This window comes from Sinohyriopsis cumingii, chromosome 5, assembly GCF_028554795.1.
Source record: "Sinohyriopsis cumingii isolate HCF-2022 chromosome 5, ASM2855479v2, whole genome shotgun sequence".
In the NCBI taxonomy this organism is placed as follows: domain Eukaryota; kingdom Metazoa; phylum Mollusca; class Bivalvia; order Unionida; family Unionidae; genus Sinohyriopsis; species Sinohyriopsis cumingii.
Window position 1 is genome coordinate 107,065,769 of NC_142965.1, and position 20,234 is coordinate 107,086,002.

The 20,234-nt window shown below is 35.8% G+C and overlaps 1 protein-coding gene across 2 annotated transcripts in view; it reads left to right on the top strand.

Moving 5' to 3' along the window:
- The first annotated feature begins 788 nt into the window (after nucleotides 1-788).
- The window catches only part of LOC149799946 (uncharacterized), a 47,787-nt gene continuing 28,341 nt past the window's right edge, over nucleotides 789-20,234 (top strand). Inside the window, exon 1 of one of the 2 annotated variants that reach the window (XM_089959417.1) lies at nucleotides 789-1,214. In XM_089959417.1, the coding sequence (XP_089815543.1) occupies nucleotides 1,086-1,214 (129 nt within the window). In that variant the 5' untranslated portion in view covers nucleotides 789-1,085. Of the gene's footprint in view, nucleotides 1,215-2,100; nucleotides 2,525-20,234 lie in introns of those variants that run through there. The other variant, XM_089959418.1, reaches the window with a different exon arrangement.

A 20,234-nucleotide genomic window follows, 5' to 3' on the forward strand; every position in this document is an offset into this window, starting at 1 on the left:
ATATTCATATGCTTAGTTCTAAAGCACACTTCATGATAGCTTTATTATTACAGTGAAACTTAATTACTTTAAAGTTAATTACTTCATGATAGCTGTATTATTACAGTCAAACTTAATTACTTTAAAGTTAATTAATTCATGATAGCTTTATTTTTACAGTGAAACTTAATTACTTTAAAGTTAATTAATTCATGATAGCTGTATTATTACAGTCAAACTTAATTATTTTAAAGTTAATTATTTCATGATAGCTGTATTTTTACAGTGAAACTTAATTACTTTAAAGTTAATTAATTCACGATAGCTTTATTTTTACAGTGAAACTTAATTACTTTGAAGTTAATTATTTCATGATAGCTGTATTTTTACAGTGAAACTTAATTACTTTAAAGTTAATTAATTCCTGTACGCTGTTGATATTCATTGACGAGTTTCCTCTAACTTTGTCTATCTTCAACAATCTCTCGCTAAGGATAATAGCACGAGAGTACAGAACAAAGATAAAATAACACCACTTCATGCATTTAATATACATCATATGAAGAGAATTTGAACGGGGATTTAGCAGAAAACAGACATTATTTAAGATAATTCTTTTTCGGAGATATTGAATCATTTGATATCGTGTACAAATATAATTTTTGCCGGAAAGTTAGATAGTCCGAAGTTTCAATAGACCTAGTTCTTAAAAGGACAGGAGTAGTGACGTCACATCCTGCCAAACGATGCATACTATTTTATTGCTGGAGACGCAACGCTGATCTGAGACAACACCAATTTCATAAGGTGATAAGGATTTGTTTAAATGCCATTATTTTCCGACAGCAAATATGAACCTACCTTGTAAAGCTGAATAAGGGCGTAACGGAATCTCGAGATTTCTCCCGTCATAGACCTGACAGAAAACATTTGTCACCTACAAGCCGCAAGGCATTTGACCACTTAAAGGAACGAGAGGAGCTGAGTGTAATTAAGATATCTCTAAGATTAAATATTTCCAGGGATGTTTTCGTTCATCCGATACTGGTATTCGGGTTATCTAAAGGAGATATGATATAGATCTACAACAAAATTTAACGTAGAAAATGTCGACAAAAGGTGAACCAGTTGATGAGGTAACTGATGTGCCAGAAACTCCAAAATGGACCAAGTTTTTCGACGGACCTCTGTTTCAAAAATACCAAGAATTCATGAAATCCCACGATTTTTCAAAGGTAAGATACTATTCGTTTAGCTAATGATATGCAGACTGATTAAAATGGGAACGAGAAAGTCATATACAGTTTCGGTTGAATTAATCTAAACTTTCTCCAATCATTATTTGTAATGAAATTAAATAACTATTTCTTGTTTATTGCACACTGTTGTTACTGAATCACAAAATTACCCCAAACTGAATAAAATATATCAGGTTTATAACGGTGAAAAATATTCATGAAAACTAAATACTATAAAGAGTCAATTAGGTGTAAATTTATTAATCAAATATCATTTTGTCCAATATTTTAAACCATTTCTGAAGGTGTAGAAATTAACTATTGGTGTTCTTGTGGTCAAATTAATGCAGTTAAAAGAAGACTTTCACCTAATAGTAAGAAAGAAGGAAGGCTAAAAGGAGAAAAGAGAAGGAATACAAAGAAAGGGGAAAAAAAGTAAAGGCATACACCAGGATAGGAAGAATGGAACGAGGACAGTCGAATTTCTATCTAATTGTTCAAAATCAGTATGAAAGGAAGGTTGTGTATTGACTGTTAAAGTGAATGTTTGACCTCAATATTGCTATTTGATTGAATTTCCTTGCAATTGAATATGTAAACATCGGAACATTTCATTTTAATGTCAGGCTGGTTACTATAAATATGAACGTTACTGCTTTTACTAATTTCCTGGGCACGTTGATCGATATAAAAATGGCTCAGGTGATTGTATATTTAATGGTCTGTCTGACTGACCATCTGTCCACCTAACCCTTTACCTTTAAATGCTAACCGCTATCTCTCTATCTCTCTCTCTCTCTCCCTCTCTTTCCCTCCCTCCCCCTTCTCTCTCTCTCTCGCTCTCTCTCTCTCTCTCTCTCTCTCACACACACACACACACACACACACACACACACACAAACTATCACCATTATTGTAGATCCAAATAAGGCCTGGAAACCAATTTTCACAATTAAATTTTATAATTAAAATAAAAGTCATACACTATTCACGAAATATTTCAATTTAAGGCGTCAGCGTAGTCTCACTGATGATAACCTCCTTTGTAAATAATGCTAATGAGCCACGCCCATATTTTCATTACCATGCTCGTCCAAAGGTGAAAACTATCATAACATTTTTCTGACAAGCCAATTTGTTAGCTGTTATGCAAATACGTGTCCTCTATTAATTTTGTTGAAACGGTATTATGGGGGAACGTTAAATATCACCAAATGTGAATATAATACTTACATTCAAGTAAAGCGCATTGGCACCCCCATCTCTATATTCCCCGTCGTACCCAACCCCACCACTAAGTTGACAAGGTAAGTGTGTATTGATACCTTTACACCTTATCCATTTGATCATTGTTTTATGTTTCATCCAACAGCAAATTAGTGTTTGATTATAAATTCAAATTACGTTTTCTGACTCTATTAAGTGTTCTCGTGAATAGCATGGAACGATAAGCACATCCTAATAAATAAATAAATAAATAAATAAATAGACAAATAGACAAACAAACAAACAAATAATAAATAAACAAAAAAATAGTGTATTTTTTCGAAACTCCCTTACAAAGGAAAGATGTTGAATTATAGGATTTCCCATAATTGTTAGATCGTCTTTACTCGTCGTTTACAAACGCTGTTACATTTATATCAGCTAGCAGAGAGGGTGAACAGACCACTTAAGGGAGTGGTCACCCTTGTGTTTTACCAAAAAAAATAGTGACCACTCATAGAGGTCAATTACCACGTCTACGATTATTGTTTGTCCCAAACAGAATTGTAGACAAACCCTCTCTGCTGCTCCCCTTCTGCTGATATTAATTAAATTATTATGTTATAATAAAATGATACATCCAGAATCTCATACTGCAAGAACAGCTCGAGAACGATTAGAAGCAATTAAAAAATTTCTTCCTGTCAGAGACTCATTCAGAAAAAATCTGCAAGCGCAGCAAGAAGCACAAGTTGAGTATGAAGAAGAAACTAAAAAACTATTTAAACCCGTCACTGCAGCTACTGAGAAAGTTACAACTGTCATCAAAGAAGATCTTCTTCCGGTATCAGAAAAAATAGCAAGAAGAACTAAACAGGCAAAGAAGATTTTACGAGACCTTCCAACTGACATAGCTGCAGCTCAACCTCCACCTGTTGGTGAGGAAATACTTGAAAGTATTGGAGAACTTCGTACTGAAGTCGCCGATGTGAGAAAAAAACTTGCATCTGAACCCAAATCAGCAGAAGAAAGCTTAAAATTAATTGCAAGATTTAACGAAGGAGTTGTTAATACTATTAGAAACACTGAAAGAGAGAAATTACCTGAGATGATATTAGATAATATATCTGATAAATCTAATTTTTTAAGACCTTTTCATGAAAAAACAAGTAATGATAATTTCATTAAATGGATATATCGCGTATATTACAACAAAAAACAAGCTAGAGGTCAAGAATTTAAAAGACTTAATGAAGAAGTAAAAAGACTTTACAGAGAGAGACTGGAACAACCAGAACAGGGAGAGTTACCCCAGTATCAGCTTCCTCCACCTCTGCAACAAATAGAACAACAACAATCTTCTTCACCGCAGGAAGAGATGATGTTGAAATCACCTTTTGATAAAATAAAACAGGTAACAAGAGGGGTAAAGCAAATTATGAAAAAAAAAACGGGGAAAAAAACTAAACAGGAAGAAAAATTACGTTCACTGGGTGAAGAAAGAGATCCTGACGATGATCCTCCTGGCGCTGTAGGAAGTGGTTTTCTGACTGCAGTGCCAGGAGAAAATAATTTTGTTTGTCCTGATAATATCATCAATGACGTGTCACGGTTAGAAGTTCTCATAGGATGAAAACGTGCCGGAAATAATTCACCAGAAATAACCAATGAAGCAGCTGATATTTGTCGGCGACTATTTCAAGGTGGTATTATGGATATCGGCGTTTACCGAGAACTTACCGATGAACTTGTTGATGACTAGTTGTTAGATAAATGGTAAATAAAATAAGATGATTGTGCATGATAATCATCGTAAACCCGCACAGGTTAGAGCGGTAAACTCACGATTACCAATCTATAGTGTTATTTACGGAAATGGACTTGGTGATGTCATTCGGGGATTATTTACAAGGATAGCTCCAAAAGTAGCACCTGTAGCAAAACAATTATCGATGAAGGCTATTGATATTGTTCGTGATAAAGCTCCTGGAGCAATTGTCAATGTTGCTGGTAAGGCGTTCTCGGCGATCAAAGAAAGACTAGCACGATTATTGCGACGAAAACAACAACCACCGGTGAAACTGGCAAGTACTGAGGTGATGCCTGCAGATGTTAGTAAAATAATAAATCAAGCTGCAAATCAAAAACTAGCGGCGATATCTGAAGAAGCAGAAAAAAATATAACAGCAAATTTAATAGCAGGAAGCGGTCTTCGTCGACGATGATCATCATTTGAAAAATGGTAACTATAATAAAAATGTTCAGGCGCGAATCAGACCCAGCATTTGATATGGAGGCACCTGTCCTTAAGTATGAATCAGTGCGTGATTATCAATTTTATTCTTATGACGCAAGACTACCAAATCAGCGGGGGAGAATCGAATTACAGGTTCATGATACAAGTAGATATTTCTTGCCCGCTGAAGCGTTTATTGAAGTAGAAGGTAGACTTGTAACGAATGTTGTAGCTAATACGCCATATGCTGCTAATTTACGTGTTGGTTTTGTCAACAACGGGATCATGGCATTATTTAGTGGCGCCACATACATGATTGATGGAAAAAATATTGAATCAATTCAGAATGATGTCGATGTTGCTACAACAATAATTGGTCTAGCCAGATATTCTGACGACTTTACAAGATCAGCCGGTCCAACAATGATGTTTGCCAAGGATATTACTGACAGCGCTGATCATATCAGGTATGCTAAAATACGAACAGCAGTAGGTACTGCAGTTGATCCACAGCCAGTTGCTGATGGTCCTGAATACGCAGCCAGACCAGCTGCTGCTTTTGATATTGTACGAGGCGATAGCGCGACTTTCAACCTAGGATTTGCAACACGCCAAGCAGCGTTGTCGGGAGATAATAGAAATTTTTCGTGTGCAATTCCATTATCTCACATCTTTGGATTTTACAGAAATGTTAGAAAAGTCATCTTTGGAGCTAAACACACAATTGTGCTCGTAAGAAAAGGTGATGATAATGATGCAATCTGGCGAGGTGCTGGTGTTGTTGCTGATGGTAAAGTAAATATATCAAAACTTTCATTGTGGATGCCAGTAATAACTCCATCTATTACTGAGGAACAAAAATTACTATCTTTTATGGATCAAGGCGGTAAATCATTGCTATCATGGTTAACAGTAACCACAGATGCTGCTCAAAGCAATATTAATGGTTTATTTACATGGCATATAGCATCACAACAGGGTGTTTCTGCACCACGACATATTTTTATTGCACTGCAAAATATTAACCGGATAAATGATCAACAACTTTCACATATGATATTTGATAACCTTGGAGTTAATGAAGTTTCCTTACGGATAAATGGACATCAAGAACCAACAGAAAATATACAACTAAATTATGCACAAAATCATGTAGCGCGCGCATATCATCGTTTGATGTCATTTATGGGACGTGATCAAAATATAGATACCGGTTTGCAAATATCACAACTAGATTTTACAGGTCTATATCCGATTTATTATTTTTCGCTGGAGCATCTTGATTTATCCAAACAATCTGTTGTTGTAATACACTTTCGAGCTCATGTTACTAACCCTCCTCCTGATATACCTGGTCCACCACTTGTTCACGGCTTCTACAGAGCGATCGCGGTCATACTTAGCGATAAAGCCATGTTACTTGAAGGTGTTAGTGGTCGAATGAGGGTCGTTGATGCACCAGTGGAAAATCTTTAATCGTGTTATTTAGAAAAATATATTTTATATAAAAATGTCGTATAGTCATGTTAATGTTACTCTGACTCCCGGTCAGGTAAAAAAGCTTCAATCAAAAACCGCCAACAAATGCGGAACTAAAATATCACTAAAACGAGATCATATTAGTGGTGGTCCAAACAAATTATCGCTGACAAATAATCAGATTAAACATTTCAATAAAGCCCTAGAATCAAAAACTGGAGTTCAATTCCATCTCTCCCCGAGCGCCATCAAAGACATGGTTAAAACGGGTGGTATATTTCCACTTCTTGCGGCCATTCCGGCATTAATAGCTGCAGCTGCTCCAGCCGTAGCAAAAGCAGCCGCGTTAGGTGCTGTTGCAACAGCTGCTGGAATGGCACTAAAGAAAGCAACAGGGCAAGGATACAAAAAAAGGGACGCGGCTTAAGATTGCCAGGATCTCGTTGGGGGAGAGGCCTAAGGCTTCCAGGATCACTTCGTTAGACGTTTCAGCATCAAATTTTGATTTACTTAATGCCGCTAAAAAATTAAAAATATCTGCCTTTAGAGGTGTTTTTATGCGAGATCAATTACCGAAACAACCAAACAAACTCGAAACAGGTATTATTAATCTCGATGAACGTTCTGGACCTGGTACTCATTGGGTATCATACGCGGTTGATCCACGTGGAATCGTTTATTTTGATTCATACGGGTTAGCTCCACCTGTTGAATTTATCAAGTATGTCGCACCACTTCACGCAACAACCAGAGGTTCCAAAGTTTGGTATTCAACGCTACCCACACAAACAATGACAGATCCGCCAATATGTGGCCGTGAAGTAATTAATGTACTCGACGCTATATCAAAATCATCCAGGCCGCCACATAAAGTCGTGCACGATTATACAAGCAACCGATTTGTTGCGCGTAAAGCAGATCTTAGATTTTTATATAATGGTTGATATTTACGGAAGATCTTCTTCACGCGTTAAGAAAAAGCCCGGCGACGTTGATCTGTCAAAGTATGCGACTAAAGATGACCTTGCTGATATCATGAACCTGGCTGGAGTTGACCCAGATGAAGTTGTTATTTTTCAAGATCGATATGGTAAACTAAAAACCAGCAATATCAAATGGAATGATATAGTTCGACGAGTACTCGGTGCAGTTACAGATAATATTCCTGTGTTTACTGACGGTGGTAGAATCAGAGATTCAAGTATGTCACTTAAAACCATCAGAGATGAAATTGCAAAAAGTGTTGCTAATCGCGTGAGAAACACCGGTGACACAATAGCCAGTTGAACTTAGCATGAACGGGAACAAAATAGTAGCTGTAACAGCTCCAAAATCTGACAACGACGTCGCAAACAAACTATACGTCGACGACGTGGATGGAAAACTATCCACGCTGCGGGCCGAGTATGACGTTCACACGGGCGCGTTTACAAGGCTTCGAAGAAATTTTCAGAAAACCGATGATGCCATAAATAAGTTCTTTGGAACTCCTCCCTTCATCGATATAAAACTTTCTGATATCAAAAGTAACCTAGACACGATCAAACGAACACAGCTAGACATCTTAGCGGGAATTCCTGAGATTATCAATAAAACCAATTTGATTAAAATTTCAGCTGGAATAACTCCCGGGCATATCACAAACATCGTATGCACGGTATCATCGGGATTTGCAACATGGTCGCAGCAAAATAATACTATCAAATATACCGCAACAGTCACTGGCGTGTACAGGCTGTCTGTGTTTAGTGCTGCAAAATTTGAAATATTTACAACGTTTCCATGGCGTCATTCCACTGACAAATTTTCCGGGGTTGTATCTGTTGTATTAAATAGCGCAAACGAAGAAATATTTATTCTGGAAGCAGCTGATAAGAAATTAACCGCAACATCCTTCTGGTGGTGTTTGGAATTTGTAGCTGAAACACCTCAATTGGTTACTGCATAAAAATATATATGGACGGTGCACAATACAGGTACAATCAAGCGCGTGAATGGCAGACGGCGCTAAAAGATCAAGTTGATCAATATACAGTAAAAGTAAAAAAATATCGACGATGATTGGTTATCGTTGATGTGATTGTTTATTCAGTATCCGCTGTTGTTGCTGGAACCGGTGTAATATTATCAGCGTTGACAACGATGGCACCAGTAGCTGTAACTATTTGTATTTCAGCAGCAACTATTGCAGGTGTGCTTAATATCATCACAAAAAAAATATGTACTTGCACGAACGAAAAATTATCCGATTACACAATAAAATTACATACAGCGACGGTAGCATACTCGAAATTATCCTCGTTGTTATCAGCGAGTCTCAGTGATGGAATTATATCTGATTTCGAATTTTCAATGATAACCAAAATATACGACGAAGGTATCGGTATTAAAGATACAAGTATCAATAATGACAGAATTACTCCAGCAGATCGTGACCAACACAACTCCGCCAAAGATAACGATGATCTCGGTAAGTTCAATTAATCCTGAATTTAGTGTTAATTTTCCCACTGCAATTCCAGTAAAAGAAATAGCACTAGCACAATTATGAGTATATTACAGCTGGCCAAATATCAGATCAAAATCATTTAATGGTACACCAGCAAATAATTCGCTTGTATTTGCTAACAAGAACAAACCCGATGGAACACCTGACTGGGTTGTTGCTGGAATACCAACTGGCAGTTATGAGATTGAAGAGATCAGTGAGGAATTTCAACGTAGAATAAAATCAATAACGGGAAAAGAAGCAAAAATATCAATTAATGTTCATGAACCCACCCTGTCCTCGACGATTGAAATAAACTCGCCTGATTACGTAGTTGATATTTATAAATCTTCAATCAGATCCGTGCTAGGTTGGCCTGAAATTCCCCCGGTGTATGAAGGACCACCAGAACCGAAAAAGTCTGATTATGTCACGGATAGGCAATCATATCATGAAATTAATCCATCATACGGGGAAAAACTACGTATTTTTAAAAATAAATCAATGTTTAGCCATTTTATCTTTCACGATGATATTGAGGCATGGATTTTTATAAATCGGGAGGGGGAAACAGGAAATGTTTTTGGTCTTCATCGAGGTGATATTATTGAATATTTTCAGGAAATCAATCAAGAATGTAAAAAACAACTAGATCAACTAAATCAATATTTTAACGAACATATTTTTGACATATCAGCGTCATCGCGTGAAAAAATCATCACGCGTGTGGAAATATTAAATCAGCTTATATCAGATATGGAATATTTTAATAACCGAATAGTTCAAGCGATGGTTAGTTTAAAATCATTTATATATTTTGATGCATATAAATGGTTAGAAAAATATAAATTAACAGAAGCAGATGTACCAAATTTTAAATTTCCCGGGTATAGTGTAACCGAGTTAAGAAAATCTGTCAATGATGTCATTGATGAGTTTTTTCCTAAAATACATGATGCATGGAGAAAACTAGCACCATATCCAACCGTTCTCAGATATGATAATGATCCACATGGCGGCGGAAGACACGTATCTCCGGGAATCGTTAATATAACACCGACGGTCGCGGTCAATCTGGTTTGTGACGTAATCGATGGCAGCTATCAAATAGATCTCGGAAGATCAAGTCAGGCTCAACAAGGATACATCCTGTACACGTTCACACCACAAGTTCCCCCTGGAAGTTTAATCGTGCAAGAACCAACTAATCCTGTGTATTTACGGTGTCACAATAATATGTTAACACGAATCAATTTTAAACTCACAGACCACCTTAATCGCTTAATTGACATACGTGAAGAAGAACTTGTAATAAATCTGTATGTAAAGTCGTAAGACTTTTATCGTAGATCTTTATGTAATGGAGGTTTTTTTACACACGAGAATTTCTTAACAGTTAGAAGAACATTTGTAACAGAGATCAGACTCAAATTCGATCAACTTAAAAAAAATTAATAAAAAAATATTTTATTATTACTGGCACAAATTTGTGTTTGGTACAAATTAATCGGCCTAGGCAGCTAAAAAAGCTGGTCGATGAAAGTAAAAATTAAAATTTCTATCACAAAAAAAATAAGATTTATTAATTTTCCTGGTTTTTATTATTTTTTTACTGAAATTGTACGAATTACTTGATTTTGACTATCAACTACCCCGTCAGAAACATAAAAATGTACGAATTACTTGATTTTGACTACCAACTACCCCGTCAGAAACATAAAAATGTACGAATTACTTGATTTTGACTACCAACTACCCCGTCAGAGATAAGAAATTCTAACTTTGTCAAATTGTTCCTAATAAATTTTATTTATTATAAATTAATTTTATTTATTAATAATATTATTTTTACTGAGATTTTTTTTTTTTTACTAAAATACAACGAAATTGCTCAATTTTCCTGATTTTGACTACCAACTACCCCGTCAGAAATCAAGTAATTCGTGCATTTTTCTTTGATTTTGACTACCAACTACCCCGTCAGAATCAAGTAATTCGTGCATTTTTCTTGATTTTAGTAAAAAAAAAAAAAATTAATTCAGTAAATAAATAAATTAATTCAGAAATAAATAATTTTTAAAATTAAGAAATTTGTACAATTTTGTAAATTTGATGGGGTAAATGGTAGTCAAAATTGAGAAATTTGTACAATTTTATGTTTTTGATGGGGTAAATGGTACTCAAATTAAGAAATTTGTACAATTTTATGTTTTTGATGGGGTAAATGTAGTCAAAATTAAGAAATTTGTACAATTTTGTTAAATTTCAGTAAAAAAAACAAATTAATTCAGTAAATAAATAAATTAATTCAGAAATAAATAATAAATATGAGTACCAACTCACCCATCAAAATTGCAAATTGCATGAATCTAAGTACCAACTAACCCATCAAATTCAGAAATAATATTTCTGATCAAAGATCTCACTCATCTTCAAAATTACTACTTTGGACGAAGTTACTCTGGATCGTTTCACCAGTAACGAAGTTACTCTGGATCGTTTCACGATCTAACATAAGTTTTCTTAATTGTCTTATACGAGTACTAATCGTTTTCTTTGCCTCATACTCGTGGGATAATAACGATTTAATTCTTTCTACGGCGGCAGAGAGAGGAACGAACTCCTTCACATGATCATCTTCTACGGTAGCTAGCGACTGAAACATTGCCGCCTGAATCCGTTTCATGAGCTTGTATTCAGATGATAGTGTGTGTGTCCCCTGGGTTTTACGTTCTTGTAAAATCTCAAAGTCAGAAACTATTTTTTCAGGATTAAGTTCATCAGATATATTAATTCCATCTTTTTTCAATTTTTTAATAGCAACAATTACATCATTGATATTTTCATGGTTCATTATATAATATATAAATCTTTAAAATAAAAAAAAATATCCCTAGAACCCCTATCGAGTGTTTAGCGAGTTCGTCGGGATGTTTCAAGGACAGCACAATCCTCATTAAACTCGTAGCTTGCCACCGCAATCTACCAAGTTTAGAGGATATACACATAACATATAACTAACTAAGGACAGCACAATCCTCATTAAACTCGTAGCTTGCCACCGCAATCTACCAAGTTTAGAGGATATACACATAACATATAACTAAGGACAGCACAATCCTCATTAAACTCGTAGCTTGCCACCGCAATCTACCAAGTTTAGAGGATATACACATAACATATATACAATGAAATGGATATATACAATGAAATGGTTATATACAATGAAATGGTTATATACAATGAATGAAGAGCCCCTATCGAGTGTATTAGCCAGCTCAGATTATGCATTGGACGGCACAAACATATAACTAACTAAGGACAGTACAAACATATACGCTCAGCAAAAATCCCAACCACAATAATTAATCCAGTGGGTGATACGAAAATATGTATCAACCACAAGTCAATATTGTGGTTAAATTTTGCTGAGCGGGGGTTTTTTGCGGTTCCCCCATTATTTATAAAAATCGCAATTATGCGCACACCACCGACAAATTGTCAGCCATGGGGGTTCGATCCTGGACCGCGAGCGTCACAGTCCAATACCATACTGATTGAGCTATCAAACCTTGTTACGAACATATATTTCGGAAGTTAATATATAGCTAAGGAACCAATATTTACACTAAAACAGCGGTTTCTGAATAATAACAGTTTCTGTATTTATAAGAGCGGTTTCTGAATAATAACAGTTTCTGAATATAAAACAGCGGTTTCTGAATAACAACAGTTTCTGAATATAAAACAGCGTTTTTCCTAGCAGACTGCGAATCAATAATAACAGTGGCATGAACACACCTGCAGATCGATTACCATGACAACGGTTTCTGTTCTGTACCTGTATTACAGCTTCCTTGCGGATCAATAACATTATCATGATTTCTCGTAATGTTGTATGATGGGAAATATTTAAAAAACATAAATAATACTTCTACGAGTAATTAATTACGATGTAATTAGTTAAACTGACTAATTACGATCATAAAAAATCAAAACTCTACGAAGAAAACTATATATTACAAAGTAATCTCCCTTTTATATAATCAAAAATTCAGTAGTGTATGGAGGACATACTGTGACATAAATTAAAAAAATTAATTCAATGTGGTGATGATAATTATTGATACTGAAAGGTAATTTTCTGTTTATATTTTTTCGAGAAAGTAGATCTGGTTATATTTTCTGCGACGTATTTTACCACACGCGAGTCAATATCAAAATATTTAGCAGCTGAACACATTGAACGAAATATAACTTTTTCGCCAGTTTCTGTGTTTGTGGAAATTACCGCCCTTCTAGAAACTGTCTTACATCTTCCTGTATTACCACATGCAGAGTTCACGCTTCGTGTGACAACTCGAAGGTTGTGTAGGGAGTTATTTTGAGGATCCCCGTCAATATGATCAATAACAAGACCGTCTTTGATCACTCCGTTGAAACACTCGTATGTGAAACGATGACAATGATATCTTTTCTTTCCAACTGTAAATCTAAGATAGCCAGTATTAGAAACAACGCCAACTTGTCTCTTCAACTTGCAGTGTCTGATGATACCATTAATATTTGATTCATAGTTTGTTATGACAGGATGTGGGATAAATATATTTTGCTCCATTATAATAATATTATTTGTTTAAATCATTGTTTGTCTGAAATCTTGATATATAATCCTCCACGGATTTTATAGCGTTTTCACCGCTATTATTTTTTTTGTCATAATATCTTTTAAGTTCTCTGAACCGTTTTTCGCCGCACTTTCCACATAATTCTGTTTTTCCTCGCACTCCAATACCACACCGCAGACATGGTATTGGTCCTAGACTTCCTCGTCGTATGTTTTGTGAGTGCATCCAACAAAATTCCTTTCTGCAGGATTTGTTGCATCGATTTACTGAGCCGATCATCAACCATCTGCATTGAGACATTGTATATATATATATATATATATATATATATATATATATATATATATATATATATATATATATATATATATATATATATATATATATATATATATATATATATATAAAATATTTTTTATTTTAAATATTTGTTTTAATTATATGAACGAGTTTGAGAGATTATCCCAAACTAGGCCTGTTAAATATAAATTCAACCTTGACAGATTATCTTCTGACTTGCCAGTGCGAGATTTGGTTGATCCGAAAAATAAAAGTCTGATCTCGAAAATTCACGACGCCAAGAAAGAATTTTACACGGATGGTGCATCTCATACATGGTCAACGTTCAAGATCATACGCCTTGACGGAGTCAAGAAAGCTGACAAAGTCAGTGTCGACAAAGTCACGGACGCCACAATGAACGACAAGCGAGCGGCAACTATCATTAACTACATCGCTGAATACGAGGGCAATCAAAAATATTTCTTCAGAGTAAAATTTATTGTATTAACAGAAACAGGTAGTTGGATTATCCGTGACAAATATGATCCTGTCCTTGGCAATAATAAAACTGTCATATTAAGTAAAAATTCCAGACCGGGTCTACTGACGGGTATTGACAAATCGTATTATGAGCGAGCGTATCCTGTAACAGCGGTTATTTATTTAATTTATGAGATAAATAAAAAACCCAACGTTGATAAACTAGCGCCGATGAAATTTTCAAGGTTAAATTGTGTAGCCGAGCGAGTAATAGAACACTTTACAAACGCGATGCGTGGAAATGGATTAACTGATTTAAGGCGTGAGAAAATAAACTCGTGGGCTGATTCAGTTAAGGATACCGGTGCTACAATAAAAGATGTTGCTGAGTTAGGAAAAATATTAAAATTTCCAATAACCGTAGCGACGATAACGGGAGAAATTCTGTACCAATCGAAATATAAATCGAAAGGAGCTCCAATAAATATTATTGATCATAACGCGCACGCATGGACTAACGCAGTAACAATATTTCCACGTGATCGGACTGTTAGATTTTACCCCACAGATAATTCTGATGGAGGCATGTTTGATTTTATTAAAGAAATAAGTAAAACCGATCCTGTATCGGTATGGTTATTTAAAAGTAATGAAGAAGGTGAATTTGATCAGTTTGTCAAACCAAACGGTGAAATATATCGCACAGAATCCCTCCATGACGAGATGAAAAATCTCGCGACGTTTTTACAGTGCAAGCACGCGGAAAATACTGACAAATTACTAACTAATTGTTTTACCGTTCCATCTGTTGCGGCTCATTTCGCTAGAGAAAGAAATTCATGGAAACCAACACGATTTGATTTACTCGAGGACGTACGCGCAAGTTGCGTCGAATATGGACATGGCGGATTATGGAATACCAAATACAATTACAATGATGTTATTTCGGTTGATATGGTTGCATGTTATCCAGGAAGTTTTCTGGGATACGGAGATTGTTCTGTGTACTTTGAAAGATTTGGTCACCCAACAAACGAGATGACTCGAGTGGCAATTAATGGACCATTACCTGATTTTGATCTGACTGGATTCGCCTGTATTGAATCATTCGAGTTTAACGAAAATCTTCACAAGATTTGTTATGTTTGGTTTGGTAGACATTTTTGTGAAAAACGTTGGGCACCTATAGTTTTGTTACGATATATGCTAGATTGTATGATACTGACATCGTTGGTGGTCAGTGAGGCAATTATATCATATCATGCACAGACCAAAGTTTGGTTGCCCATGTCAGATTCTGAAGTTATTAGCGAGTTTAAGGAAAAATATCCTGATGTTTCCGAAGATGATATTCCTAATAAACTCAAAACCGCAAAAGATCTCGGTAGAAAAATTATAGGTAAATTTACTCAAGGTGGTGCATATGATTATAAAAGACATCACGCACGATTAATTCTAGATGATGCCGAGTACGATTTTATAATCGCTGACACAACGGCGAAAAATATATTTGTAAATCGAGAAAGTGTTTATTTATCCGACGGAACAAAATTGGGTACGATCGTTAGTTACATAAATGACGTCTCCCCGCAATATACTCATCTAAGATCTTCCATGTTGGCTTATGTTTCTATAAATTTATTATCGATGATTAATAGATTTCCTGAGACCGCAGTCAGAGTCGCAACTGATTCGTTTTATATTTCAAGTAAATATTTAGAACCTGTTATGAAATTTACAAGTAATGATGAACGATGGGGTTCGTGGAGAATAAAAAAGGAACTATTACACAATTATGCAGAATCAGCAGATGTTCCAATGAGAGATTTTTATCGTAAGGGTAATAAAATATCAGAAATGTCGAAAGCACCATCGTTGAGTGATCCAATAACCAGATATAAGACAGTATATCTCAATGGACCTGGTGGATGCGGCAAAACAACTCGAACGATTAATGTTTTTAGAAATTCAGATATAATCGTGCTGACACCCACACATAGACTTGCACGTGAGATGAAACAGCGGCAAGTACAATCGTGTACGTATCATAGTTTCTTTCGGTGGCGCGGAGATACATGGACTCCTGAACGGATGGGAGAAAAATATATACCTAAAATAATTATTTGGGACGAGATATGTACGGTCTCATTGGATACATTAAAAACGTTTCTTGATTGGTTGTTGACGAAAAATACCGCCATAATAATGTGTGGCGATCATGGTCAACCGCCGCCTTTTGTTGGACCATCTCCACATGATTGGTTAAAAAATTTCGTTGATTATTACGAAGAAATAGATGATGATCATAGAGCTCTTGATGCAAATTTGAAGGAATTTAAAAAATTAATCAGATTACAATCAAACAAAATTCAGTGTGAAATAATACGTGGAGTGATCTCAGAGACCTCAATGAATGATTTTTTAAAATTATGGAGACCCACCGATTTGATCGTAGCAAGTAGAAAAATAATCAGAGACGCTTTACAACAGCAGTTATTTCAATTACATAAAGAAAAATACTCAGAATTACCCGTACCGTTGTGTTATAGACCATCAGATACACGAAAACAGAATATTAATGTTGATATTCCAGGACCCTTGACAGAGTCAAGGAAACAGAATCTCGTATTAAATGATATTGTCGCCGTTGATATCGGTGTGGTCGAAGATTCAATACACGCTGACAAATCTCCATGGGTGTTGGGATACGCTATGACAATCCACTCGTCTCAGGGATTAACTATTTCTGACACACGAGTCTGGATTGTAGACGATCGCATCGAGTGGTCAAATTTAGTTTATTTAGCGGTATCGAGGGTCAGAAATATATCTCAATTACGTAGAATCATAATTCCTGAAATCGTTGATAAATTTAACATCATCGATGATGATATAATAAGAAAAAAATTAATCGGATACAAACAATCTGATAAAAAAAATAAACACGACTTTGATCTTGATGTTGAATTTATTATTGAGTTAAAACAGCAGCAGAACAATCATTGCGCAAGTTGTAATTGTATAATGTTATGGCGATATTCGAGTAATGATTCAAGACAATTCACCGTAGATAGAAAAGATAATAGTCGCGGTCATACACGAGAAAATACCATGTTGACCTGTCTTGAGTGTAATCGACGTCGGGGTGCCAGTGCTAGTTAAGTGATCGAAATCACTGAAGTGATTTTGGTGGTAGTTGTGTATCCGCGGGAATTATTTGTAGTTGTTCACGTGTAAATCCACGTTGAGGAGCGGCCGAATCTAGTCTGTAGATTGCAGGTCTGGAAACGCCTGCGTTTCTCCCAGTGGATCTTGTCACGGTAGATATTTTGTGTGTGGTAACACTCCAAATAGGATCAGTCGCTCTTCGTTTACCACCTTCAAGTTCACCAGGCTCATATAAATATCTGACTGTGACATCACCTAATATTTTTTGTTTTCCAACATCTTTTCGTTGTGTTGGTATATTTATTTTTGTAATTGCATTAATGGGTTTCATGTTGGTTGTTCGTGTGATTTCATTATTTAATGCAGCTATCACGCTTGGTAATCTTGCCACCCATTCGCGAGATCTTTTATCCTGAATAAATTCCCTCGCGTATTGATATCCAAATAACCGCTCAGCAAGTGTTCGATTAAATCGCTCAACAATTGCTTGATCACGATGAATTGCAGTATGACCTCGTTGTATTTTGGTATTATGTCGTTTCATCAGCGATGATACTGGACCGAGAAATTCCTTACCAGGATCAACCTGTAGTAGCTGTGGCCATCGCAGACCACCTTGTGGTCCGAGTCCTCGTTGATAAATTCGTTCAAACGCATCGGCTACTTCAGATGATGTTTTTGCTGATAGCGGCTCTGCTTCTTTATATCTACTTGCAACATCAACTACGGTTAACGCGTATTTGTACGTTTTTCCACGCACAGTATCATGCGGTAAAAACAGAATATCAGCTTGATGAACTTCATTAGGAACACTGACATCGAAATACGCGTACTGAATTTGTTTAGGACGTGGTAGATAAATTTGCCATATTGCTTGTTTGGATAACCACGCTTTAGCAGTAGAATGTTTAACCGCTGCTGCATCAGCGAGTTTACCAATTGCTGCTTTGCCTCTCCAGTATCCAACTGGTGAATAATAAATTAATTCCATTATTAATTACCAGCCCCTAGCGCTAATTTACCTTTCATCGAGGATCTTACTAACCAATTAGCTAATGATTCTCTAATATTTTTATTTTTTACAGAATTTAATGCATGAATTAATTTCACATCTGCAATATGCCTATGTTGTAGATTTTGACTTTTATAAGCTACATCATGAGCATGACAAGCTCGATCAATAGCGTTTATTGGTTCCTCGCCTGGTTTTGGTTGATCCTGATTATCGAGCCTGATATCGAGTCGAGTACCAGGACCGCAATAATTATATCCTGGTAGATGTTTTTCTCCACTGTATTTAGCCCATGGAGCACCTGGAAACTTTGACATCAAATTAGCAATATCACCACCGCGCCTATTAGGTAAAAACGAAAATTTCTTTCTACCGCATACAGAACATTTTCCACCGTACGCTATTTTTTTATTTTTTGTTATAACCGTAGCTAAATCAGTGGTTGGAGTTTTAACTTTACAGCGTAAACAATATAGATTCATGTTATAATATATATGGATATAATTGATTTCTGAGCAACTCGGCAGCGAGAGCCAGTTAAACACCATCCTGCGCTACCGAACTCCATCAGAATGATTATCATAGGACCATCTGGATCGGGTAAGACGCAAGTATTACTTAATCTGATAATGAGATGGTTGAAATGGGATAAATTATATTTAGTAGCACCATCCGTTGATGATCAGCGATGTTATGATGTACTTAAAGATTTCAATGAAAACGCGCGATTACTGGATGAGGATAATGATGTTATAGAGTTTATAACCGATATTAATGAAGCACCATCCGTAGATTCCATAGGCGGATTTATTAATAATTTAGTTGTATACGACGATGTGATGCTAGATAAACAATCAAATCCAGCCAGAATATTTTCCCGAGGTAGACATAAAAATACAGACGTGATCTATGTTACTCAACGATATACACAAATTCCGAAGGTGATCAGAGACAACTGCAACATTTTAGTTGTGTTTAATGGCGTAGACACACACACACTTAGAAATATTCATCAAACTTGGTGTGGTGGTGACATGGATATAATTAAATTCAAAAATTTCTTCTCACGAGTGCAAGCTACTCCGCATGGATTTATAACAATAAATTTACATGATCCAAGAACAAGATATCGTGTGGGTCTTGATAAAATATTTGGATAACAGGGGTGATGATAAAATTAAATTTAATTAAGCAGATATCATTAATATAATGAACAACTGTGCGTGGCTGCGTCAAGGAACCACTAACAATTGTAATAAAAAATGCCGTGGAGAATATTGCAAGAAACATAATTATCTTATAAAGAAAAACCTTCATGCTGGTCCACGAAGTTGTGTTGGATGTAACAACGGCGTTAGAGGATTATATCAGATTTGTAAAAATTGCGGTGGAGATCGATACAGAAGTTTGATGAACTATTACAGAAAAAGAAAGAACATAAATCCAAAAATAGAAAAACCACCATCAGAACTTGAATATTACTTGAAACATAGAACAAATTCCCATGATTCAGATGAAGATTCCCATGATTCAGATGATGATTCCCAAGACTGATAGCAGCAGAGAGGGTTTGTCTACAATTCTGTTTGGGACAAACAATAATCGTAGACGTGGTAATTGACCTCTATGAGTGGTCACTATTTTTTTTGGTAAAACACAAGGGTGACCACTCCCTTAAGTGGTCTGTTCACCCTCTCTGCTGCTCAGCTGCAAATACATTTCTCTCTAGTACGGAAATTGCAACAAAAAAGTACCCATTAATGCATGCTTGAAACTGTTTCTTTCCATCAATTATTAAATCAATTTAGAATTATTATAAAACTGTCAGTTATGGCATCTGGGAATTAATCTTTTCTTTTGACATCCAGATTCTGCAATCAAGGTACAAATGATCTAGGTGTGTCTTTAGATTGCAATGACATAGAACCAGTCTGCATTTAAGTTTTTCATATCCGCTAACAAGAGGCCGTATATCGCCAATCACTTCACCCCATTATCCCAGTATGATATATACCACGATGAGTACTTTGTGCCCTTT